Source organism: Balaenoptera musculus, chromosome 6 (assembly GCF_009873245.2).
Source record: "Balaenoptera musculus isolate JJ_BM4_2016_0621 chromosome 6, mBalMus1.pri.v3, whole genome shotgun sequence".
NCBI lineage: Eukaryota > Metazoa > Chordata > Mammalia > Artiodactyla > Balaenopteridae > Balaenoptera > Balaenoptera musculus.
Window position 1 is genome coordinate 110520101 of NC_045790.1, and position 22180 is coordinate 110542280.

General features: G+C 57.3%; 1 protein-coding gene across 1 annotated transcript in view; it reads left to right on the plus strand.

Annotated features, from left to right (window-relative positions):
- Positions 1-22180, plus strand: part of HMCN2 (hemicentin 2) — a 153430-nt gene that overhangs the window by 97344 nt on the left and 33906 nt on the right. The window contains 25 exon segments of the mRNA XM_036856498.1: positions 297-410; positions 855-941; positions 1661-1852; positions 2704-2877; positions 3007-3120; positions 3630-3772; positions 4450-4600; positions 5209-5427; positions 7046-7159; positions 7570-7757; positions 8398-8494; positions 9263-9424; positions 9599-9712; positions 10679-10881; positions 11592-11664; positions 13252-13383; positions 16095-16238; positions 16327-16486; positions 16575-16699; positions 17151-17334; positions 19648-19745; positions 20291-20557; positions 21077-21267; positions 21732-21813; positions 21909-22045. Of these exon segments, the coding sequence (XP_036712393.1) occupies positions 297-410; positions 855-941; positions 1661-1852; positions 2704-2877; positions 3007-3120; positions 3630-3772; positions 4450-4600; positions 5209-5427; positions 7046-7159; positions 7570-7757; positions 8398-8494; positions 9263-9424; positions 9599-9712; positions 10679-10881; positions 11592-11664; positions 13252-13383; positions 16095-16238; positions 16327-16486; positions 16575-16699; positions 17151-17334; positions 19648-19745; positions 20291-20557; positions 21077-21267; positions 21732-21813; positions 21909-22045 (3665 nt within the window).

Sequence of the window (22180 nt, forward strand, 5' to 3'; positions counted from 1 at the left end):
TTTAGCCCCAGCCAACCCACAGAAGAGAGGGTAGCCAGGTGACAGATCCTTCTTACCAGAACAGGGTCCTCAAGTTTACCCTGGTGTAGGTCTAATGTCCAGGGGGCTCCATCTATCTGTTTACCCTCCTGGGCCTCAGTTTACCCATCTGAGGAATGGAACATTGTGGGAGGCAGACACCTATACCTCTAAATATAATGCCTGGCATGCTCCTCTTCCTGGCAGGCAGCCTGGGCTCAGCTTGGGACAGAAGGCTGCTCATAGCTGTGCTTGGAACCCACTCCCCCCCTCCCCAGGTGGCTGGATGCTGAAGATGACCCGGGCCCAGGAGCGAGACAGAGGCCTCTACTCGTGCCTGGCAAGCAACGAGGCTGGGGAGGTGCGGAGGAACTTCAGCGTGGAGGTCCTGGGTGTGTCACCGCCCCATTCTCATGGGCACCCACCAATCCTTTCCCTCCGGCCTGGGAGCTTCTGGGGGTGGGGTCTGGCACCGGCAGGAGGGAGAAGCCAAGCCTTGTTTTCTTTGCCTCATCAGCAACCTCTTCTCTGAGGCTGCCATAGAACTTTCCAGAAACAGCTGGAACTAACCCCAGATGAAAGGGGGAAAAGATTTTCAATACCACCCAACTGCCTTCCTCTGATCAGGGCCTTCTCCCAGAGGCACTGGTACTTCCCTCAGCCGGCTGCTGAGGGTTAGGGTTGGCGTTAGGGTTAGGGTTTATTAAACTCACAGCCCCGTGGAGGCAGGCGTGAGGGGATGGGGAAATGAAAGAGAGGTGCCATGGGCTCTTAGCTTCCTGCTCCGTGGTTGTTCAGCATGGTCAGTTAGCGTCAGTCTTCCCTGCTTCTCCCAGTTCCTCCCAGTATCGAGAACGAGGACCTGGAGGAGGCAATCAAGGTTCCCGAGGGGCAGACGGCTCACCTGACGTGCAATGTCACAGGTAAGGGACACACGCAGTGAGCTGGAAGAAGGGTGAGAGGCAGCTGCGAGAAGGAGGGGGTCCCCGGAGATCTGGGCTGCCTGCCCCCAGCCCTACTGCTCCCCACGGAGGGTCTCTCACCATCTTGGCCTTTGCACTCTCTGTGCCTCTGCCCCAAACACTCTTCCCTACTCCTTATCTGACTACAGAGCTCAGCTTCCAGGACCCTCCACAAGGAGTCCTTGGTTGACCCTTTGGGCCCATGGGCTCCTACAGGTCCCAGTGTTCCCCTATCCCAGCACTGACCACACGGGGCCATAGTGGCCTTGTGACATCTGTGTACCCCAGCCAGGCTCTGAGCTCCTTGAGGACCAAGGGCTACCTTGTCACCATGGTTCCCCCAGTGCCCAGCAGAGTAGGCTCCCATTAATGCTTGTGGGCTGGGAGAGATGGATGGATGGATGGATGGGTGGAAGGGATAACTTGCCTTTCTGTCCTGCCTGTCTGTACCAAGCCATTCCTGCCCACAACCTGGGTAAGGAAAAGGCAATCAAAGCACACAGGAAAGGGCCCAGGCCAGGCTTGGTGTCTGCTTCTGTGTCTTGCCCTGCTGCATGGGCCTCCGGACTAGGATGGAGAATTGACGTCCCCTGCCCCATCTTGGAGCAGCCTCTGACCTCTTGTTTGACCTGGTCGAAACCTGCTGAAGCATTTCACTTGCCTCTCCCCTCTGCATACAGGCCACCCACAGCCCAAGGTCACATGGTTCAAAGATGGCAGGCCCCTGGCTGGCGGAGGTGCCCACCGCATCTCTCCAGATGGAGTCCTCCTGCAGGTCCTCCAGGCCAACCTGTCTAGTGCAGGCCACTACTCCTGTATTGCGGCCAACGCCATAGGAGAGAAGACCAAACATTTCCAGCTTAGCGTCCTGGGTAAGTGCTAAGCATCTTCTGGCCACCCTAGGTGCCGGCAGGAGGGAGACCAAGGTGACCAGCTCCTTACAGACAGCTTCCCACAAAGCACTTTACTATTTTTTCTTCCATGTCAACAACAACAAAAATAATAATAACAGCCCTATTGGCTGAACATCTACCATGGGCCAGGCATTTGGACAGGCCTGATTAGTTGAATCTTTTCAACAACCCTAGGAGGTGGGAGATGTGCTTGTCCCCATGTCAGCAATGAAGCCCTGAGGCTTCGAGAGGTGACAAGACTCCAGGCCCCAGGGTCGGGGCTCACACCCAGGCAGTCAGTCTCCCAAGGGCCGTCAGCATGAACTGTCTCGTTAGGAGAAACAGGGGTCTAGAAGTTGAGAGGAGCACAGATCTGTTTCTTAAAATGCTGTTGGTAAAAGGGAGGGTCCCCAGCGAGAGCTGAAAGAGAAAATTTGGGGACCAATGAAAGCAGAGCTATCCTACCCAGCAGGGAGTAAAACTCCATCCCCACCTCTGCTCAGAGAGTGGTAAAAATTGGAACCACAAACAGAATTGAGAAGGCTCTGGTTAAATTAGTAGATTCTGGATGTTAAGAGACTATTGGGGAAATTGAGGCACAACTGACCTATAGGATTGCTTAGTGATGGAGAGCCTGGGCTCTGGGTCACCCAGGCCTGAGTTCAAGTGTGGGCACATGGTGCGTGGTTCCTCTGAGCTTCAGTTTCCCCTCTGTGCGATGCCAGTAGCAAAAGCACCGAAGCCAAGCACCAGGGTCTGAGGCTTTTCTGGGTCCTTGGGCCCAGGGTGGGGGACCTCCGTTAACGAGCACGCTCCCTGCCCCACTGCAGTGGTTCCCACCATCCTGGGAATGAGCAAGGACAGTGCGGATGAGGAGGTGACCGTGACCATCAACAACCCCATCTCTCTGATCTGCGAGGCGCTGGCCTTTCCCTCCCCCACCATCACCTGGATGAAGGATGGGGCCCCGTTGGAGGGCTTGAACAACATCCAGCTGCTCCCAGGTGACGCCCTCGGGGCGGGGAGGCGGGAGAGAGGGGGCAGGTGACACATCATCGGGCTGGGTCAGAGGAAGGGAGCCTAAGTGAATGCCTGGGGGTGACCCTGGCCGCTGCCCCCCGCCCCCTAAGCAGGCACCCACGGGCTGCAGATCCTGAATGCCCAGAAGGAAGACGCGGGCCAGTACACCTGCGTGGTCACCAATGAGCTTGGCGAGGCCATGAAGAACTACCACGTGGAAGTCCTCAGTGAGTCAGGGACCCTGCAGGGCACCAGTCGGGTGGGCAGGAGGCGGCCCGGGAACCCTAGGGCTGCTTTTGACACCCCAGATGCCTTCACATGGCTTGTCTCCTCTGATGGTCAGTGGCCAGCCAGGGCCGGCTCAAGTCATTTTAGGGCCGAGGACCTAGGAGGAGGGAACCAGTGAGCTAGGACTTGGGCCACGTGGACGCCCAGAGCCACACCAGTCCTGGCTTCCTTCTGCCATTCACACTGTGGTACAACCAGAGACCCCACAACTTGAGACATGGTACCCCCAAGAGGGCTCCCAGAGGTCACCCCAGGAATCCCCTCACCTCGGACCTGACCTGTCCCGTAACCATCTCTCCCCAGGAGTGGGTGGGTTTCCAGAGTCCCTGTTACTCCACTCTCAGAGAGCCAACACCCCGTTTCTGGGACAGAGCCGGGACCAGGGGGAGCGCAGGGTCTCAACACGTCTTCTGCTGGCCTGCTCCTCAGACTGCTTTGTGGTTTTCAGTCCCCCCTTCCATCTCCAAAGCTGACCCCTCCGGGGAGGTCGGCGTGAAGGAAGTGAAGACCAAGGTTGATAGTACCTTGACCCTGGAGTGCGAGTGCTGGGCCATGCCCCCACCCACCATCAGCTGGTACAAAGACGGACAGGTGAGCCCGGGACCCCCCTGGCGGCCTCAGGCTCTCAGTCTGGTCCCCCCTCCTCTGCTTGGAAGCTTCCAGAAAAGGCAGTCAAGGCATCAGGTCCCAGAGCTGGCCTGGGCCCTGCCCCGCCCTTTGTATTTTAATAAGAAATTCAACTCTTTATAGGAAACAAGTCTCACAAACATTAAACCCTATATTCACCCACTGAATTCTCTTCTAATTTTTTTTTTTTAATTAATTAATTTATTTTTATTTTTGGCTGTGTTGGGTCTTCGTTTCTGTGCAAGGGCCTTCTCCAGTTGCGGCGAGTGGGGGCCACTCTTCATCGCGGTGCACGGGCCTCTCACTATCGCAACCCCTCTCGTTGCGGAGCACAGGCTCCAGACGCGCAGGCTCAGTAGTTGTGGCTCACGGGCTTAGTTGCTCCGCAGCATGTGGGATCTTCCCAGACCAGGGCTCGAACCCGCGTCCCCTGCATTGGCAGGCAGATTCTCAACCACTGCGCCACCAGGGAAGCCCCTCTTCTAATTTTTAAGTTGTATGGATTTGGTGTTACAAAATTGTCAGGGTGTTCTTATCACTTTATGTTGTATTCTAAAAATTGTGTGAAAATAGAAGTACACTCGTCTGGGGGCTTTCTGCCCCGCATTTCTGATGTCTGTTTCCCCTCTTTCCACCCTCAGCCCGTGACCACCAACCAGCGTGTCCACATCCTTGGTGAAGGGCAGCTACTCCAGATCGGGCCCACGCAGGTCTCAGATTCCGGGCGATACGTGTGCGTGGCCACCAATGTGGTTGGCGAGGATGACCAGGACTTCAACGTGCTCATCCAGGGTGTGTAGGGCCACAGGGAGGGGTGGGGCGTGGGCCAGTAGGACCGGGAGGCCACATAGCTGGGGGTCGGGAGTATCAGTGCTTCTGGGGTGGTCTGGCGGGAGGGCTGTGGTCTCATTGCTGTCTGTATGTCTGGCCCCACGCCCCTGGCCTGGGCTCTTTCGTGAACTGACCTTGTGACAAGGCCATCGTTGCCCCCCAGGCCTTGGTTTTACCTTTGTAAAATGTGGGTGATCAAATCAGGTGACCTTGAGGGCCCCCCCCCAGTCAAAAAGCCAGTGATGGGGGGCCTCCGTGCTCCAAGGCATACACTCTGGCTAACGCTTAGTATCTGGCATTCTCCTCTGAGAAATACCAGCGTGTCACAAGACTGAGTCCATTAGACACGAGCTCCAGAGAGAGGAAACTTATCCTAGTGCCCCGCATAGTAGTTGCTCAGTAAACACTGGTTGAAGGAGTGAGTGAATTTAAAAACTGCCTTGACTGAAGGGATTGGCTCAAACGGTGGAATTTCTGTGCCTCAGGGAGGCTGGGACGGGAATCTCTTTGAGAAGAGAATCTCTGTCCCTCGGCTGTGGGTCCTAATGGCTTTGTCCCCCACTCCCCAGTACCCCCTGTGTTCCAGAAGGTGGGAGATGCCAGTGCAGCCTTTGAGACCCTGTCCTGGGAGGAAGAGGCCCGGGGTGGGGTGACGGAATACCGGGAGATCGTGGAGAACAACCCCGCCTACCTGTACTGTGACACCAACGCGGTCCCATCCCCGGAGCTCACCTGGTACAGGGAAGACCAGCCCCTCTCGGCCACAGATGGGGTGTCTGTTCTGCAAGGTAGGCCAGGGCTGCACAGAGAAGCAGGGCATTTGCAGGCAGGCACCAGGGTCACACCCACATCAGAGCTGGTCTCCTTTGCCTTTCTGTAAGTCCTTGAGCTCTCCTGTGCGCTGCTTGCTGTGTGACCCCGGGCAGGGCACGTGACCACTCTGGACCTTAGCTGCCTTTTGTAAACCAGGGCTAGAAGTTCTTTACCGGTTTGAAGACAAGAGTGGGGTCCCCTTCTGCCTCTGGTTTTTAGAACAGAGGTTCTCATCTCGGCCGTGCCCTCCTCTGGGCTTCAACATCTGTAATGTCCTGGCCCCTTTCTCTGGAGGTGTGGCCGGTTCCTTTATTAAGATCTCGTGACCCCAGATGCTGAAGAATCTCTCACTGGGCTCTGATGACCACCCAGAGTCCAAGTTCATGGCTTATGTGACCTTTTAAATTTCTTCTTACAACTTTAAATATTCCTTTAAGGTTATTTAATTTTTGTAAGCAACTGCTTTATTTCAGAACAGCTTTTTGTGGATGACTTTGAACTAAAAGGCTCCGGGGATGGGACTTAGAAATGCCTGGCTTCCCTAGGGTGGCCCAGAACTGGGAGGTATTCGAGACACAGAGCCCGGATGGGGTTCTGCCGGGTCCTGCCAGGCTTGGTCCAGCTGTGGCGCTGTCCAGCAGAGAGGGATGACGTGGGCTGCAGGATGAACAGGGTCATTCCAGGGTTTGTACTTTGGTACTTGCAGAAGAAGGTGGCCCCTTGGAGATCTGGGAGAGGCAATGCTTACGGAAAGCTCGATTGACCTCTTAACCTGGCACTGCCCTCTGATCTGGGGACACAGTGAGCTCAGTCACATGCTGATTGGCCTCTGGCCCTGGCCACTGACCCCTAATCCTGGGGACACAGTGGTCACAGTCACAGCTGACTTTAATTCTGGCCCTGATCACAGATTACCCTCATGTATCGAGTGACCCCTCCCCCAGCCATGGCCACTGCCTCCCCAAATCCCGGGTACTGTCTCCTGGCTCCGCACATAATGAGCCCCTGGTTCTAACCCTGCTCACGGCCCACCACATCCTGGGTCAGAGATCCCCCAACCCAGAGTCCTGAGCACACAGCGACCCTAGCCCAGCTTCCACTAGAGACCAGCTCCAGCCCCACAGATGCCAGGGTCTGGCCCTGGCTGGCTCTTGTGCACGGAGGGTCCCAGGTGACGCCCCCCAATTGCCCCCACGCCCAACCACCACCGCCTCCTGAGAGCCTCTGCCGACATTTGCCAAGCTTTCTGCCCCTTCCCTCTGCCTTCAGTGAGGAGCTGGGCTCAGCACTGCTGGGCACTCTTTGGGAACCTCAGTTTTTCCATCTGTAAGATGGGAGTAGTAACAGCACACGGAGTCAGAGGCCAGGGAAATGCTCAGCCCAGGGCCTGGCACAGAGTAAGCCGCTACTGCGCTTCATATGATCCCCTTGACCCGTGACCTGAGCAGAGCAGGCAATTCTCTGCGTTTCACACATGAGGTGGGGGAACGGGAGTGGCGGGGTGGGGGGGAAGTGACGTGTCCCAGGTCCCGTCCAGGGGGAAGAGCGGGTTTCCTTGCCCTGGCTCAGGCCTCTGTCCCCATATCCCCGCAGGAGGCCGGGTCCTGCAGATCCCCCTGGTACGTGCGGAAGATGCCGGCAGGTACTCTTGCAAGGCCTCCAATGAGGTGGGCGAGGACTGGCTTCACTACCAGCTGCTGGTGCTGAGTGAGTGGCCCGGCCTGGGCGTGGGTGGTGGGGGGGCGTGGTCTCATGTCTACAGGTCCCATGAGGGGCTCCCTCCCAAAGGGGGTCCAAGTAGAGAGCATGTTCAGTCCTACTGTACTCAGAGGTTGGTGAGGTAGGGGTTAACGAGCTTGGGCTCTAAAACCAGACAGGACTGGATTCAAATTGCAAGTGAGCTGCTTCCTAGCTGTGTGACCTTGAGCAAATCACAGCCCTCTCTGTGCCTCAGATTCCTTAGCTGCGGCAGGGCCTGGGAGGGCTTGGTGGGCAGGGTTCAAGGAGCCCCAGCCAGTGCCCGGCACCAAGTGGCGTTCTTGCCTCCACGCCCGCCTCCCCCCGGGACCTTTCCCAGGGGGGCTGCCCGCTCCTCACCCTCTTCTCCCCCCGCCCAGCCCCACCTGTGATCCTGGGTGACACAGAGGAGCTGGTGGAGGAGGTGACTGTCAACGCCAGCAGCACCGTCAGCCTGCAGTGCCCAGCCCTGGGCCACCCTGTGCCCACCATCTCGTGGCTCCAGAACGCGCTGCCTCTCTCCCCAAGCCCGTGGCTGCAGGTCCTGGAGGACGGGCAAGTCTTGCAGGTCAGGGCGACCCCTGCTCGGGCTGAAGGCAGCGACTGCTGTGACTCAGTGCTGCTTGTCTGAGGACCAATGAGCTAACCACTCTCTGTGCCAAATGAGGCTCTTTGCCTGAAGCCATGTTGGAGCCCCTGGGATTTAATTCAGCCCACCAGATAATCGTACGTGAGCAGCCTTGCTGGGCTACGCATGGCACCTGGAAAGGACGCACAGGCATGCCACACTTGGAGCCTGGCACGGCACAAGGCAGCCTTCCTCGGGAATGCCGTTGGACGTTTACAGAGCTGTGCCCAGCACCTAGGACCTCAGGCAGCTCCTCGGCCACCCAGTGTCCAGACACAGCCCCACGGGACCCCTGGAGTCCAACACCGCACAGAGCACCCTCCTTGGGGCTGGGGGAGGGGACTACTGTTGTCACCATCTAGTTTGCTACAGGGAATCATCCCTCAGCTTCACATCCCCCCAGATGTCACAGAAAGCCCTAGATGGCTGTGGGGTGACCCCCTAAGCTCCATGTAGGCAAAGGTGGTCTTCTGAGGGAGCTCCTGCTGGTCCCTGCCGTGCCTGGAATGGGTGGGAGGGAACCCTCACGCTAGTTCCTGGTGGGACCCAGAGCCATCCGGCCGGTGGCGTGCACCCACAGGTGTCCACGGCAGAGGTGTCTGACGCTGCCAGCTACATGTGTGTGGCCCAGAACCCGGCGGGCTCCGCGGAGAAGCTCTTCACCCTCAGGGTGCAAGGTGAGCTGGGCTGAGCAGGAAGCCCCCTGGGTTCCCCAGCTGAGGAGGGGCTGGTGCTCTGGGTCTGCCCCACGCGCTCCGAGGACTCACCGTGCGGGCAGACACAGCGCCTCGGTCCTTCCAGTGTCCTGGGCTCTGGGCCTGTGCCAGCCGTACCCCAGGAGCGCAGCTGGGGGACCCTGATCACTAGATAATTTTAAGCAGCTTCGGAGGCTGCCGGAAGAATGGCTCTTCTGAGGCCTTACAGCACCATGACTGTGCATTTACTGTGTACTTGGCGTGGGGCTGAGTGCTTTCCCCGGACTCAAAGCTGAGCGGTTAGCCCAATTTTGGGGCTGTGGAAACAGACTCAGAGAAGTCACCCAGTGGGGGTCTCCCCGCCCTGGAGTCGGCCCTCTCAATCTCTGCATTCTTGTGACACATATACATCTCAGTGGCCATGAGCTCTGCCTCCAGATGTGGGGCAGCTGTGGCCTCAGGGGCGGAGGGATGTTGGTGTTACTCAAGGTCTAGGACTCGAACCTGAATTGATATTCTGGCTCTGCCACTGAGCAGCTGAGTGACCTTGGAAAAGTGACTCTCCCTCTCTGATCTCTAAGCCCCAGTGTTCGCAGCTGTAAGATGGTTATGACAAATAGGAGCTGCTGCACAGTGAGGTTTGAAGCGCCAACAGCCCGTGAAGGCCCTGTGTTTCACTCTGTGACTGTCCGCTCCTTGCCGGTATGCGTTGTCATGTGTCTTTCTTTATCCTGGTGGCCGCGGGGACAGTCCCACCACGAATCGCGGGTCTGAACTTGGAGCAGGTCACCGCCATCCTCGACAGCAGCGTCTCCTTACCATGCGAGGTCCACGCTCGCCCAAGCCCCGAAGTCACGTGGTACAAGGACAGCCGGGCCCTCTCCCTGGGAGAAGAAGTCTTCCTCCTGCCTGGTGAGTAAACTGAGGCTGGGGACCCAGCTCTGAGGCTCTGTGGGAAAGCAGAGCTGCCTCCCCAAACCTGGGACCGGACTGGATGTCTGGGAGGGCTTTAGGACTGTGGGCGTGGGGTCTGGGTGCTGGGGCCTGTTCGCTGGTGCCAGGGGCTATCTCCCCCACCCCTGGCAGGCACCCACACGCTGCAGCTGGCTCGGGCACAGCCATCGGACTCTGGAATGTACATGTGTGAGGCCCTCAATGCCGCCGGCCGAGACCAAAAGCTGGTGCAGCTTAGCGTGCTGGGTAGGTCCTGTCTGTCCCCCCACCTGTACTGCCCCGACTCCTTCAATCAGCCCTCACGCCCTCAGGCAGGAGAGGGGCAGCCGGCCCTGGGGGAGCCTGGGATGCCCTGTGCCCTCTGCTGCAGTGGTATCTGGGGGGCATGGTGGTTAAGATCCTAGTTTTTAGAGTTTGGACATGCTTGGGTTTGAAACTCAGCTGTGCACTTATTTGCTCTGTGACCTTGGGCAAGTCACTTCCCCTCCCTGAGCCTTGGGTCTCTTATCTGTAAGGTGATGGTTGGTATAAGGGTAAGATGATGGTATGTGAGCCCTTAGCCCAGTGCCTGGTGCCCCGTGAGCTGTGAAGCTGAGGAGGGGACAGCAGGATAACAGCCAGAGCTGGCCCAGGAAGGGCCCTTCCCAAGCCTGATTGATCACGAAGTTCTCCGCATGGAACCTTTTTGGGGGCTTCTGGTCTTCAGAATCCTCTTGGGGAAAAGCTGGCCCAAGATGTCACAAGCCAGCACTCCCTGGAGGGTTCTTTCAAGCCCTGGGGCAAGTTCATTCGTTTGTGCCTGTTCACCTACTGTGCGCCCGGCACCGTGCCAGGTCTTGTGGGCTCACAGCTGGGGTGGGAGCTTCTACATTGGTTTGCTGGAGGGCCATGGGCCCGTGGACCCCCATGGAGGGCCCTCACCTAAGCTGGGGCTGTCATGTATAGGAAAGAGCCTAGGAGGGGTTGTCATAGCATCTCCGCCAACTGGGAGGCTGAACCCCAGAGAGGGCAAGAGCTTTTCCCAGGTCACCCAGCAGGGCCCTTGGCATGCTGTGCCTGGATTCTCTTCTTCCAGCTCCCTGGGTCTGTGCCATCCCCTGCGGCGGGGTCCACTGCGTGACCTTGTCTCTCCATAGGCTGTTAGCCTACGGCTGGGGCCAGGGAGGACACGGGGAAGGCCACACCCCTCACTCAGCTCATCTCCTTCCCCAGTTCCCCCAACCTTCAGGCAGGCTCCCAGCGGCCCCCAGGATGTGGTCCTGGTGAAGGCGGGGGACAAGGCCGTCCTGAGCTGCGAGACAGACTCACTTCCCGAGCCAGCCGTGACCTGGCACAAGGACGGGCAGCCCCTGGTCCTGGCACAGAGGACCCAAGCTCTGCTGGGTGGGCAGAGGCTGGAGATCCAGGACACCCAGGTGAGATATCTGGTGGTGCGGGCAGCCGTGGGCAGCCCTGGGAATGTCGCCTTCTGGTCCTGGTGAGCCGAGGGTGGGCGTGGGGGGCAGCTGCGTGGCAAGATGGGGGGGCTGCTGCCTCCGTGGCCTGCAGGACCCCAATCCAAGGTGATTAGCAGCGTCCGGGGTGGGAGACGTGGGAAGAGCACAGGGCCCCAGATCCGGCTCCACACTGACTCACAGAATGACTTTGAGCGGATCCGCCTGCCTGTTGCCCCAGAATCCAGAAGCCTTTCCAGCCCCCTCTGGTTATGACTCCCTGGGAGTCTGTTCCACCTGCCCACGCCCCTCCCTGGTATGGATTAGACACTCACAAGTGTTCTTTGGATGAACGTTTGCTGCTCCTCTGGAAATGCACCCGGGCTCCGTCTCCTGACTCAGCGCCATCCCCACAGTGAGGGAACCTTCTCCTCCAGGCTCCACTGACAGACATGCAGCCCCAGGGAAGGGTGGGGTCTGGGTCCTGTGCACTCACCTTCCATCGGCCCTCCTGCATCTTAAGGCTCTTGGGAAAGGCCAGAGGGTCCCATCTCCCCTTTGGCTTCCCAGGCAGGACCAGCATATTTGGGGAGTCCCTGCTGTGGAAGGTTCTGGGACCTGGATGTTTTGGGGGAGCCGTAGGTATCCCCACTGCAGCCGCACACTGTCATCATGTGCTCTCTCTGTCCCAGGTGTCGGATAAAGGTTTATACAGCTGTAGAGTCAACAATACAGCCGGGGAGGCCGTGCGGGCCTTCATCTCACGTCCAGGGTAAGCTGGATACCAGGCTGCGAGCGTCGCTGTGGTACCCGTAGCAGCACAGGGAGTTGCCAAGGATGGGAAGGGCCGTAGCTGGAAAGGGAAGGTGTGGCTGAGTGTTTAGGGCCCAAGATCTGGAATTGAAAAGACCAGGATCCGAATAGGACTCTGCCAATGACTTGCTCTGTGGGACTCAGTAGAGTGACTTTATTCCTTTGAGCCTCAGATTTATCTTCAGTAAAAGGAGCTAAAAGTAGTACCTGCCTGTTTGGCACACAGGAAGTGCTCCATCTGTGGTCTGCCATGACTGTGTCTAGAAAGTGCTGGGCACGGGGCCCGGCGTGGAAGCACTGAGACAGGAGCCCTAAGAGATCAGACCCTCGGAGTGCAGGGGCCATGTCACCCCCGCCCGAGCCCTGAGGTGCCTGCCCCAGCAGCCCAAGAACGAAACACAGATGGCATTTCATTGGGTGTAGCTTAAGCAGTGGGTGAGGGAAAGCCTGTTGGAGCTGCCTAGGGAAGCAAGGGATGAAGGCTTGGCCAGATTTTCTCAGGATCAGCTATTGTGTGGGTTAGGGAATAGACTCAGCTGGGTAACAAAAAGACCCGAAAATACAGTGCATCAAGTAAGAGAGAAGTTTACCTCTCTCATCCAAAAGCCCAGAGGTGAGTGTCTAGGCTGGAGGGTAGATCTGTACCTACCAAGTGGTAATTTAGGGACCAGGATCCTTCCATCCTGTTGATCTCCCGTCCCCTGGGGGTTGTCCCTGTCCATGTCGCATCCTGTCCCAGCCCACGAAGCAGAAATGAGCAGACGTAGAGGGCAAGCATTTTTATTTTAAGTGGGTGATGCAGAAGTTGCATCTGTCCCCTGTGCTTGTATCCCATGAGTGAGAACTTTGACAGCTGGCCACAGCAGGCTGCAGGGGAGACTGGGAAATGTAGTTTCTACCTGAGTGACCCCGTGCAAGATGGGATGGACAGTTTGGGGGGACACCAGCTGTCTGCTGCACATGCCAAACCCTGTAGCCTCCCCAAAAGGGGGACAGTGGATGGATTCAACCCTGAGCCATATTGAGTACCAGTGTTGAAAATTATTGACACCCGGTCTGCTGCTCAAAGCTCATAGCTCTTTCTCCTGATGGCCACCTTATGAACAGTGGGAAGGGAGGAATGTCTGGTCCTTGAGGGAGAAGATGTTTCATCCTGAGCACAGCTATCTCTTTTCTACTGGTAGTGGCTACCTGGGATGCATGACTTCATGCTGGCTGAGCAGGGGAGAGTGTTGGGATCAATTAGTGATGTCTGCCCTGGCATAGGCTAAGGTCTGCTGGTGCAATAGCCATGTATTTACCATCCTTGGGCTAAGTGGTCCCCGCCTGGGCTCTGCTTTGTAAATGTTTTGAAATAGCCAGCTGCTGGTTGTATTTACATTTGCGAATAAAACAACTCATATCACCATCAATGGCAAGGCATAAAATGTCAACTCCTAACCACAGGGAAGGGCTTCTTGGGCATCCCTGATCTGCCTGAGAGGAAGGAAGTAGGGGGCAGAGTCTTAGGATTCTGGGAATCTGGCTTCTCTCCTGCAGTGCCCCCAACGTTTGACAACCCCAAGACGGAGACCGTGAGTCAGGTGGCTGGAAGTCCCCTGGTCCTGAGCTGTGACGTGACTGCGGTCCCTGCACCTAGTGTTACTTGGCTGAAAGACAGAATGCCTGTTGGTGAGTGCATTCGTCCTTATCTTTTTGGTGCCAAGTAGTCCTTTATTTAATGAAATGGCAATGAAAGCAGAAGGGGTAGTTGGTTGTTAACGGTTCTCACTCGGCAAAATCAAAAGCTGGCAGCGCCCTGTTGGTCCCATCCCCCCCAATTTGTCTTTCAACCCTGTTGGCCTTGAAATCCCGACACTGAGGACCATTTGAGTGGGGGCTCAGTGGCTCGTTGTGTTTGTATCCATAGTCAGCTCCCACGGGACAGAAATGCAGAGTGGGTGCTGAGGGTCTAGCTGGCCCGACCCTGGGCTTGGCATTGGCCCCCAAAGCTGCTCCTTCTCCAGTAACTCAGCTCCATTCGGCCCAGCTGTTGGTCACCCCCATCCAGGCCTTCAACCTTGCCCCGCTCTCTTCCTCTCCCCCGACCCACCCACCCATCAGTCAGTAGACACCTCGTCTTGTCAACATAAATGCCTCCGGTGCCAGCCCTGCCCTCCGTCCATAGCCTTTCCCGTTCCGGCCACCACTGTCCACACCCCTGGGTGAGGGCAGCAGCTCCTACACTGGTCTCTTGGGTCTACTTCATGCCTCCAATGCAGGCTCCACCGGGGCAGAAGGGATCACAAAGTGCAGCTCTGAGTGGGTCAGTTGTCTGCTGAAACTGAAAATCCTTTCGTGGCTGGAGTCCTCAGAACCACAGCCCGGGAGGCCATTCGGGGCTGGGGCCAGCCCCCCTCTCCCTGCCCTGCTGCGTGCTCCAGACCGACCCAGCTGCTCTTGACTCCTTGCATATGCCTATGTCTGTCTGTCTGTCTGTCTGTCTCTGTCTTTCTCTCTCTCAATGACAGCCTTATTGAGATATAATTCACATACTCTACAATTTACTCAATGAAAGCATATAAATCAATTCTTTTCTGTATAATCACAGACCATCCCCACAATCAATTTTGGAACATTTTTTTTCCAACTGTATATTTTATTTTATTTTTTTCTTTTTTAAAAAATTGAAATATAGTTGATTTACAATGTTGTGTTAATTTCTGCTGTACAGCAAAGTGATTCAGCTTTACATATATACATTTTTTTATATTCTTTTCCATAATGGTTTATCATAGGATATTGAATATAGTTCCCTGTGCTATACAGTAGAACCTAATTTTGGAATATTTTTATCACCCCAAGGGAAATCCCTTACCCATCGCCTTCACTCCCAGCCGCCCCAGCCTTAGGCAGCCACTAACCTACTTTCTGTCTCCATAGACTTGCCTGTTCTGGACAATTCATGTAACACGTGGAATCATACAACACGTGACCTCTTGTGACTGGCTTCTTCCACTTAGCATCGTGTCTTCAAGGTTCATCCATGTTGTAGCATGTGTCAATTCTTCATTCCTTTTTTAAGTTAATTTTTTTCTTTCTTTTTTATGGCTGAACATTCCACTGTGTAGATATATCATGTTCTGTTTATCCATCCACTAGGTGATGGACATTTGTGTTGTTTCCACCTTTTGGCTATGATGGATAGGGTGCTGTGAATGTTCGTGTACGAGTGTTTGTGTGGCATATGCTGTCCTTCCTCTTTGATGTATACCTGGGAGTGGAATTGCTGTGGACCCTGTTCTCTCTTGGCTCCAGCTCTTGGCACGCGCTGTTTCCTCTCTGAAATACTCATCCCAGTCTCCCCGGACCACCTCCACTTTCACCTGGCTGATTCAGACTCACCTTCAGGTCTCAGCTGAGACTCACCTCCTCCAGAAGCCTGGCCTGGTCTCTCCATGCTCCATCAGGGTTTCACAGGGCTGGGCCCACAGGATTGTACCTGCATCACTGTCTCTGATGTATTTTGAACTCCTTGAGGACAGGGACCATGTTTCACTCATCTTTGATTCCCAAGCTCTCTCGCTGTTGGACATGTAGTAGTTGCTCAGTACATTTTGTGTTGAAAGACTGGCTGGACAGATGAGGATCTGGGGGAGGGCAGACCAGCCTGGACTGGTGCAGTTAGAGAAGGCTTTAGGGCAGAGGTGCTGTTGGAGAACATGAGGGGGAGGCATTCTAGGCTGGGGGAGGGGTGCAGCCTGAGCAGAGGCCCAGGGGAAGCCCCGTCACTGGACTCATGTTGGAGTCAGTGAGTGGCTGGTCCACCTTGATCAGTGCAGGGAGGGAAAGGTTGGAAGGAGGGCGGGAGATGAGGGGTGGGCCTGAGAGTCAACAGGAAGAGGAGCAAGTCCTGGACTCTAAAGGGATGGGAGGACTTCCCTGACTGTCCAGTGGTTAAGACACCGAGCTCCCAATGCAGGAAGCATGGGTTCGATCCCTGGTCGGGGAACTAGGATCCCGCCTGCCACACACGGCGTGGCCAGAAAAATAAATAAAAATAAAAAAAATTAAGGGAGTGGGGTCCCTTGGGAAGAAATGTCCCCAGTGAAGGAAGTAGGGAGGGGTTGGTTGTAAGGACCAGAGCAATCAAAGGAGTCCAGGCTGGGGAAGGCCGTGACGTAAATGGCTAGAGGCCCTGCCCATGTCTGGGCCTCAGTTTCCCTATGAGCATAAGAAAGGGGTGGGTGATTCAAGGGTTCCCAGGGTCTTTCCAGCCTTGTGAGTGCGGGGTCAGGCGCCCTCTGAGGGAGTCACGAGACTTCTCTGTCTGGGCCCAGTGGTGGCACCTGGGGCGCTGGGTCTGAGCAGGTGAAGTCCTGCCACACCCCTCCGTCCCACAGAAAGCAGTGTGGCACGTGGTGTGGTCTCCCGGGGGGGCCGCCTCCAGCTGAGTCACCTGCGGCCAGACCAGGCTGGCACCTACACGTGTGTGGCCAAGAACGCCCAGGCGGAGGCCCGCAAGGACTTCGTGGTGGCCGTGCTGGGTATGTCTGCGCCCTGCGCCCCCCGTGTCCCACCCCCATGCCGGCCCCAGCCACTGCCCCGGGCCTCACCACGCCCCCTCTGCCACAGTGGCCCCCCGGATCCGCAGCTCAGGCGCCACGCGGGAGCACAGCGTCCTGGAGGGGCAGGAGGCGCGGCTGGACTGCGGGGCTGATGGGCAGCCACTGCCCGACGTGGCCTGGCTGAAGGACGGTCGCCCGCTGGGCCAGGGCGCCGGCCCCCACCTCCGGTAAGACCCAGCCTGTGACATCCCCGCCCCAGGAGGCAAGCCTGCAGGCCCTCACGCGCCTGCTCCCGGCTCTCCCGCCCCGGGGCAGGTTCTACCTGGACGGCAGCTCCCTGGTGCTGAAGGGCCTGAGGGCCTCGGACTCGGGGGCCTACACCTGCGTGGCCCACAACGCGGCCGGTGAGGACGCCAGGCTGCACACCGTGAACGTGCTGGGTGAGCAGCTGAGGGGCGAGGAGAGCGAGGCCGCCCCACTGTCCCAGGGCGGCAGCAGCCTGGCCGCCGTGGGGCCTCCACTGGGGCACCTGGAGGGTGGTGCCAGGGCCCGGATACGGGAGCCCTGGTGAAGCCCCACTCTGTGAGCCAGGCCAGTCTGACCTCTCTGGGCCTCTGCCCCGTCCTCAGACCAGGGGCACAACCGCTCCAGCCCAGGGGCGCAGTGGGGGGAGTCGGGATAAAGGAGAGACCCACGCCCCCAGGCAGCGCGCTTCGTCCTCACCTGGGTTGGGCGCGGGTCTAAGACCCACGTGATGATTGCCACACGATGGCTGCACGTGGCAGAAGTCGAGGTGTCGGCGCCACCTCCGGGGACTTCCCTGAGAGGAGCCCACCTCCCCGCCCAGACCCCCTCACTGCCCCCCGTTTTTCCTCTCTGCCCACCCACCAGTGCCTCCCACCATCGAGCAGGGGGCAGAGGGCACGGGGACCCTGGTGAGCAGGCCTGGGGAGCTGGTGACCATGGCGTGCCCTGTCCGGGGCTCCCCGCGCATCCACGTGAGCTGGCTCAAGGATGGCCTGCCCCTTGCGCTCTCCCAGCGCACCCACCTCCACGGCTCGGGCCGCACCCTCAGGTAAGGGAGTGGCTCCCCTGCCCGCCAGCCAGAGGATGGCAGGCCCCAGATACACTCCTCAGGCAGCTTGGGCTTAAAAGCACGTCTGAATGTTTTTAGACTAAAAATAACATAAACATACAGAGGTTTTTGATGGGGAGAGTGAGAGGACCCCCACCCCCGAAAGGGAACTTCAGAGATGAAAGGGGCTTCTGCCCTCAGGCTTTCACAGCCCAGTGGGGGAGGTACAGATCTGGGTGATGACATCTGGTGGCACCTGACTCAGCCTGGCCCCAGGTAGAAGAAATCTGGGAAGGCTTCCTGGAAGAAAGTGCCTGAGCAACGTCTTCATGCCTTCAGCAGCACTTAACGGAGTGCTTGCTGTTCCAGGTGCAGTTCCAGGTACTGGGATGGAGCAGTGAGCAAGATGAAGCCTTTGCTCCTGCAGCTTTGGGGAGGGAGGGGAATGGAAAATAAACAGATATAAAAGTGACATGTCACAAGGGATGTGTGCTCAGAAGAATAAAGTAGGGTGAGGGGATGGGAGGTGGCAGTGGAGGGTGCTATTTTAGGGTGGCCAGCAGTAGGCACTCAGATGAGGTGACACTTGAGCAGAGATGGAAGGCGATGAGAAGGGGAGGTGTGTGGATTCCATGGCAGGAAGAATTCCATTCCTTCCAGGCAGGAAGAGCAGGTTCAAAGGCCCTGCGGTGGGCGTGTGGCTGTGTGTTCTAGAAACAGAGTTGGAGGGTCGGTCATGAAGGGGGCAGTCAGGTGACATAGGGCCTCGTAAGTCCTTCAAAAGACTTGGGCTTTCCTAAGGAGAGAAGGGAAGCCCTGAGAGGGTTTTAAGCAGAGAAGCATCATGATGTGACTTAAATTTTGTGTATGTGGTAAAATACACATAATAGAAAATTTACCATTTTAACCATTTTTAAGTGTACTGTTCAGTGGCATTAAGTACATTCACATTGTTGTGCAACCATCACCACCATCCATCTCCAGACCTTTTCATCTCCCCAAACTGAAACTCTGCCCCATTAAACACTAATTCCCCATCCCCCTCCCCAGCCCCTGGCACCCAGCACTGTACTTGCTGTCTATGAACCTGCCTTATTCTGAGTACCTCATATAAGTGGAATCATGCAATCGTTGTCCTTCTGTGACTGGTTTCTTTCACTTAGCATCATGTTTTCATCCATGTTGTAGCACGTGTCAAATTTTCCATCCTAATTTTTAAGGCTGAATAATATCACCTGGTATGTGTAGAACACATTTTGTTTATCCATTCACCCATCCATGGACACTTGGATCGCTTCCACATTTTAGCAGTTGTGAATAATGCTGCTGTGAACATGGGTGTTCGCTTATCTGTTTGAGCTTCTACTTTCATCTCTTTGGGGTTGTGACTTAGGTTTTTAGACGATGCTTCTGGCCGCAGTGTGGACAGCAGACTGTAGGGCCAAGGGCAGAGTGGGAGGGCATTTTAGGGCTGTGGCCACAAGCCAGGTGAGACGTGGTGGGGCCTGGATCAGAGCCACGTGGTGGAGGTGGTGGAGGTGCTCCGGCTGGCGGTGTTTGCGGAGAGACGGGGAGGGGTTGAGCAGGGCTCTGGGGTCTCTATCTGGGAACCCGGAAGGCTGAAGTCCCGTTTTCTGAGATGGGTCCACAGTGGGAGGGGCAAGCTGAGGGGCGAGACCGGTGTTCTGTTCCAACCTGTTGGTTGGAGAGGTTCTTGGACATACAGGGAAGATGGAAACCAGGCATTTGATACTCCTGTCGGGAGTTTAGGAGGTAGATGTTTGGGGATTGTCAGTGAACAGGTGGTGTTGGAAGCCAGGATGGGCTGCAGGCCCCGGGAAGCGAGGGTGGACTGAGCCTGGGCTGCCAGCGTTAGGGTGGGTATAACAGACGTTTCAGGGTCACTGGGGACGTTGACAAGGGCGGCTCGGGAGGAGTCGTCGGGGCAAAAGGGGGTTTGAGAGACAGTGAGGGTTCAGGCAGTGGAGACAGTGAGTGGAGACGAGTCTGGCGAGTCCTGAAGGCTGAGAGGAATTGTCTAGAAGAAAGGGGTGGGAGTAGCAGGCTGTCCGGGGGTGGGCCAGTGGAGCTTCCAGAATTTGGGAAGCAGTAAGTCTGGCTGCAGAGTGGGCAGAGAAGGCAGCAGGGGCGGGGGGTGAGGTGGGGAGTCTCTCTCTCTCTCTCTCTCTCTCTCTCCCTCTCTCTCCCTCCCTCTCCCACCCTCTCTCTCTCTCTCTCTCTCTCTCTCTCTCTCTCTCCCTCTCTCTCCCTCTCTCTCTCTCTCTCATCCCCCCCTTTGCTCGTGGGCTTCAGGATTTCCCAGGTGCAGCTGGCAGATTCCGGCGTCTTCACCTGTGTGGCTTCGAGCCCAGCGGGCGTGGCCGACAGGAACTTTACCTTGCAGGTGCACGGTACGGAGCAGGGGAGTGGGTTAGCGGGTCCTTTGGCCTTAGGGGCGAGAATCAAGGCTCTTGTCCCCTCCCCTCTGCCCATCTGGGTGAAACCAAGGGATGGCCCTCAGGGATGTCAAGGCAGGGCAAATACCCAGTCTCTGATTCATTCGGTCACTCATTCATTGATCTCACAAGTAGCTGTTGGACACTAGTGTGCCAGGGCCTCGCCAGGCACTGGCATATTGCAGTGAACAGAGGTAGCCCTGACACCAGGAAGTCGGTGAGGGACACAGCTCTGTAAAATTAAAATTCCACGCAACTAGTGATACCAGGGGAACGAGAGGGTGCCACAGGAGCACAGAAGAGAGCACCTCACCTGGCCTCGGGGGTTCAGGGAAGGCTTCCTGGAGGAGGTGAGGTCTAAGCTGGGGACTGGAGATGAGAAGGAATAGTCCAGGAGAAGGGTATTCTGGCCAATAGTTAGAGTCTGTGCAAAGGTCCAGGGGCGAGGGCCACCTGGCATTGAATAAATTGGCTCGTGCCCACTATTTTGCCCTATGCAGTGCCCCCTGTCCTGGAGCCGGTCGAGTTCCAGAATGACGTGGCGGTGGTCCGTGGCTCCCCGGTGGTCCTCCCCTGTGAAGCCCGGGGCAGCCCCCTGCCCCTCGTGTTGTGGATGAAGGATGGGGAACCCTTTTTGCCCCAGAGCCTGGAACAGGGGCCTGGCCTACAGCTGGAGACAGCGGGAGTTGGCGACTCAGGGACCTACTCCTGCGTGGCCGTGAGCGAGGCAGGGGAAGCGAGGAGGCATTTCCAGCTGACGGTGATGGGTGGGTCACCTGCCCCCAGCGCCAGCTTCTCTGGGCCAGGGACGGGACAGGGACCCTCTGGGGGCGATGGAGGCGGTGAGAGAGGTGAGCACCCTGGAGGCTTGGGGCTTAGGGAACAGGCCTCGCTGACCTGGCTGCAGGGGCTGGGGGCCAGGACGCTTCATTCTCCTGGGGCTGTGCCCCTCTGTCTTGTCCTCGGAACCTTGTAAAGCAGAAACAAAGCCACCGAAATCTTGGGGCTCTAAGTCTCAAGCACAAGATTTTGCAAGTGTTGTGCCCTATTGGAAAGATGTGTTTCCCTGCATACTGTATCCTTGTTGGTTTTTAAGCGCAAATCATTGTCCCAGGCAGATGGGCCCAAGGTCTGACGTTTTTAGGACCCTCCAACACAATCACCACCCGCCTGTTTGCAGGCCCATGTGCTGTCGGCATCTGGATGGTGGGGGAGGGGGATGAACCCCAGCTCCTAGTGCTCTGGGCACGGCCCCCATGGCTGACCCAGGGCGGGGTGTCTTGCAGATCCCCCCCACATCGAGGACTCAGGCCAGCCTGCAGAGCTGTTGCTGACCCCCGGCACCCCCTTGGAGCTCCTCTGTGATGCCCGGGGCACCCCCCCACCCAACATCACCTGGCACAAGGATGGGCAGGCCCTGAACAGGCCGAAGGACAGGAAGAGGGCCGGGAGGGTGCTCCGGGTGGAGGGTGTGCAGGTGCTGCTGCCCCGCCTGCTGTGGGATGAAGCTGGGGATGGGAGGGGAGGGACCCAGTGGCACTTGGCAAGGTTTGCCCAAGCTCCACTTTTATTTGGGGTGTGAGGATGTGAAGAGGACTCCCCACCCCGGCCCCGGGCCATGCCCTTGGGAGCTCCCAGTCAGGTCAGACCCAAGGCTGATGCAGAAACCAGATAAATCCCTAACCCCACCAGAAAAGAACTGGTACAGTCAAGGGGGACTTCCTGGAGGAGGCAGACTCTGCCCTGGCCCTAAAGCAAGGGTGAGACAGTAATAGGGAAGAAACATCCCAGAGAGGAGAAGGGGTTGGTGGGAAAGGCAGGATGGCTGACTCAGCAGGCCTGAGTCTAAATCCTGGGTCCTCAGCTGTGTAGGAGGGAAATCAGATCAGGAGGTGGGCAGGGCGGGGCCAGAGGTAGCTGCTCACCCTGCTCCATCCCCAGGTGAGTGATGCTGGGCTGTACACTTGCCTGGCCCACAGCCCTGCTGGTGAAATCGAGAAGAGCTTCCGGGTCAGAGTTCAAGGTAGGGTGGTGCCAGAGTGGGTGCAGGAGAGGGAGGCAGGATGGGACCTGCAGGGGTGGGTCCATCTCTCATGTCCTCTCTACCCACCTCACCAGCACCCCCAAATGTCATTGGGCCCCAAGGCCCCCGCTTTGTGGTTGGCCTGGCCCCGGGACAGCTGGTTCTAGAGTGCTCAGTGGAGGCAGACCCAGCGCCGGAGATTGAGTGGCACCGTGATGGCATCCTGCTGCAGGTGGGTGCCAGGCTGGGGACCCAGGGGCACCGCCTTCTGTCCCTCTCAGGCCCCAGACCCTGACCAGACTGGATCCGAGGTGCCGAGGGCCTATTCTGTGCTGGCACTTTGCACACCTGCTCTCCTGATGTTTTC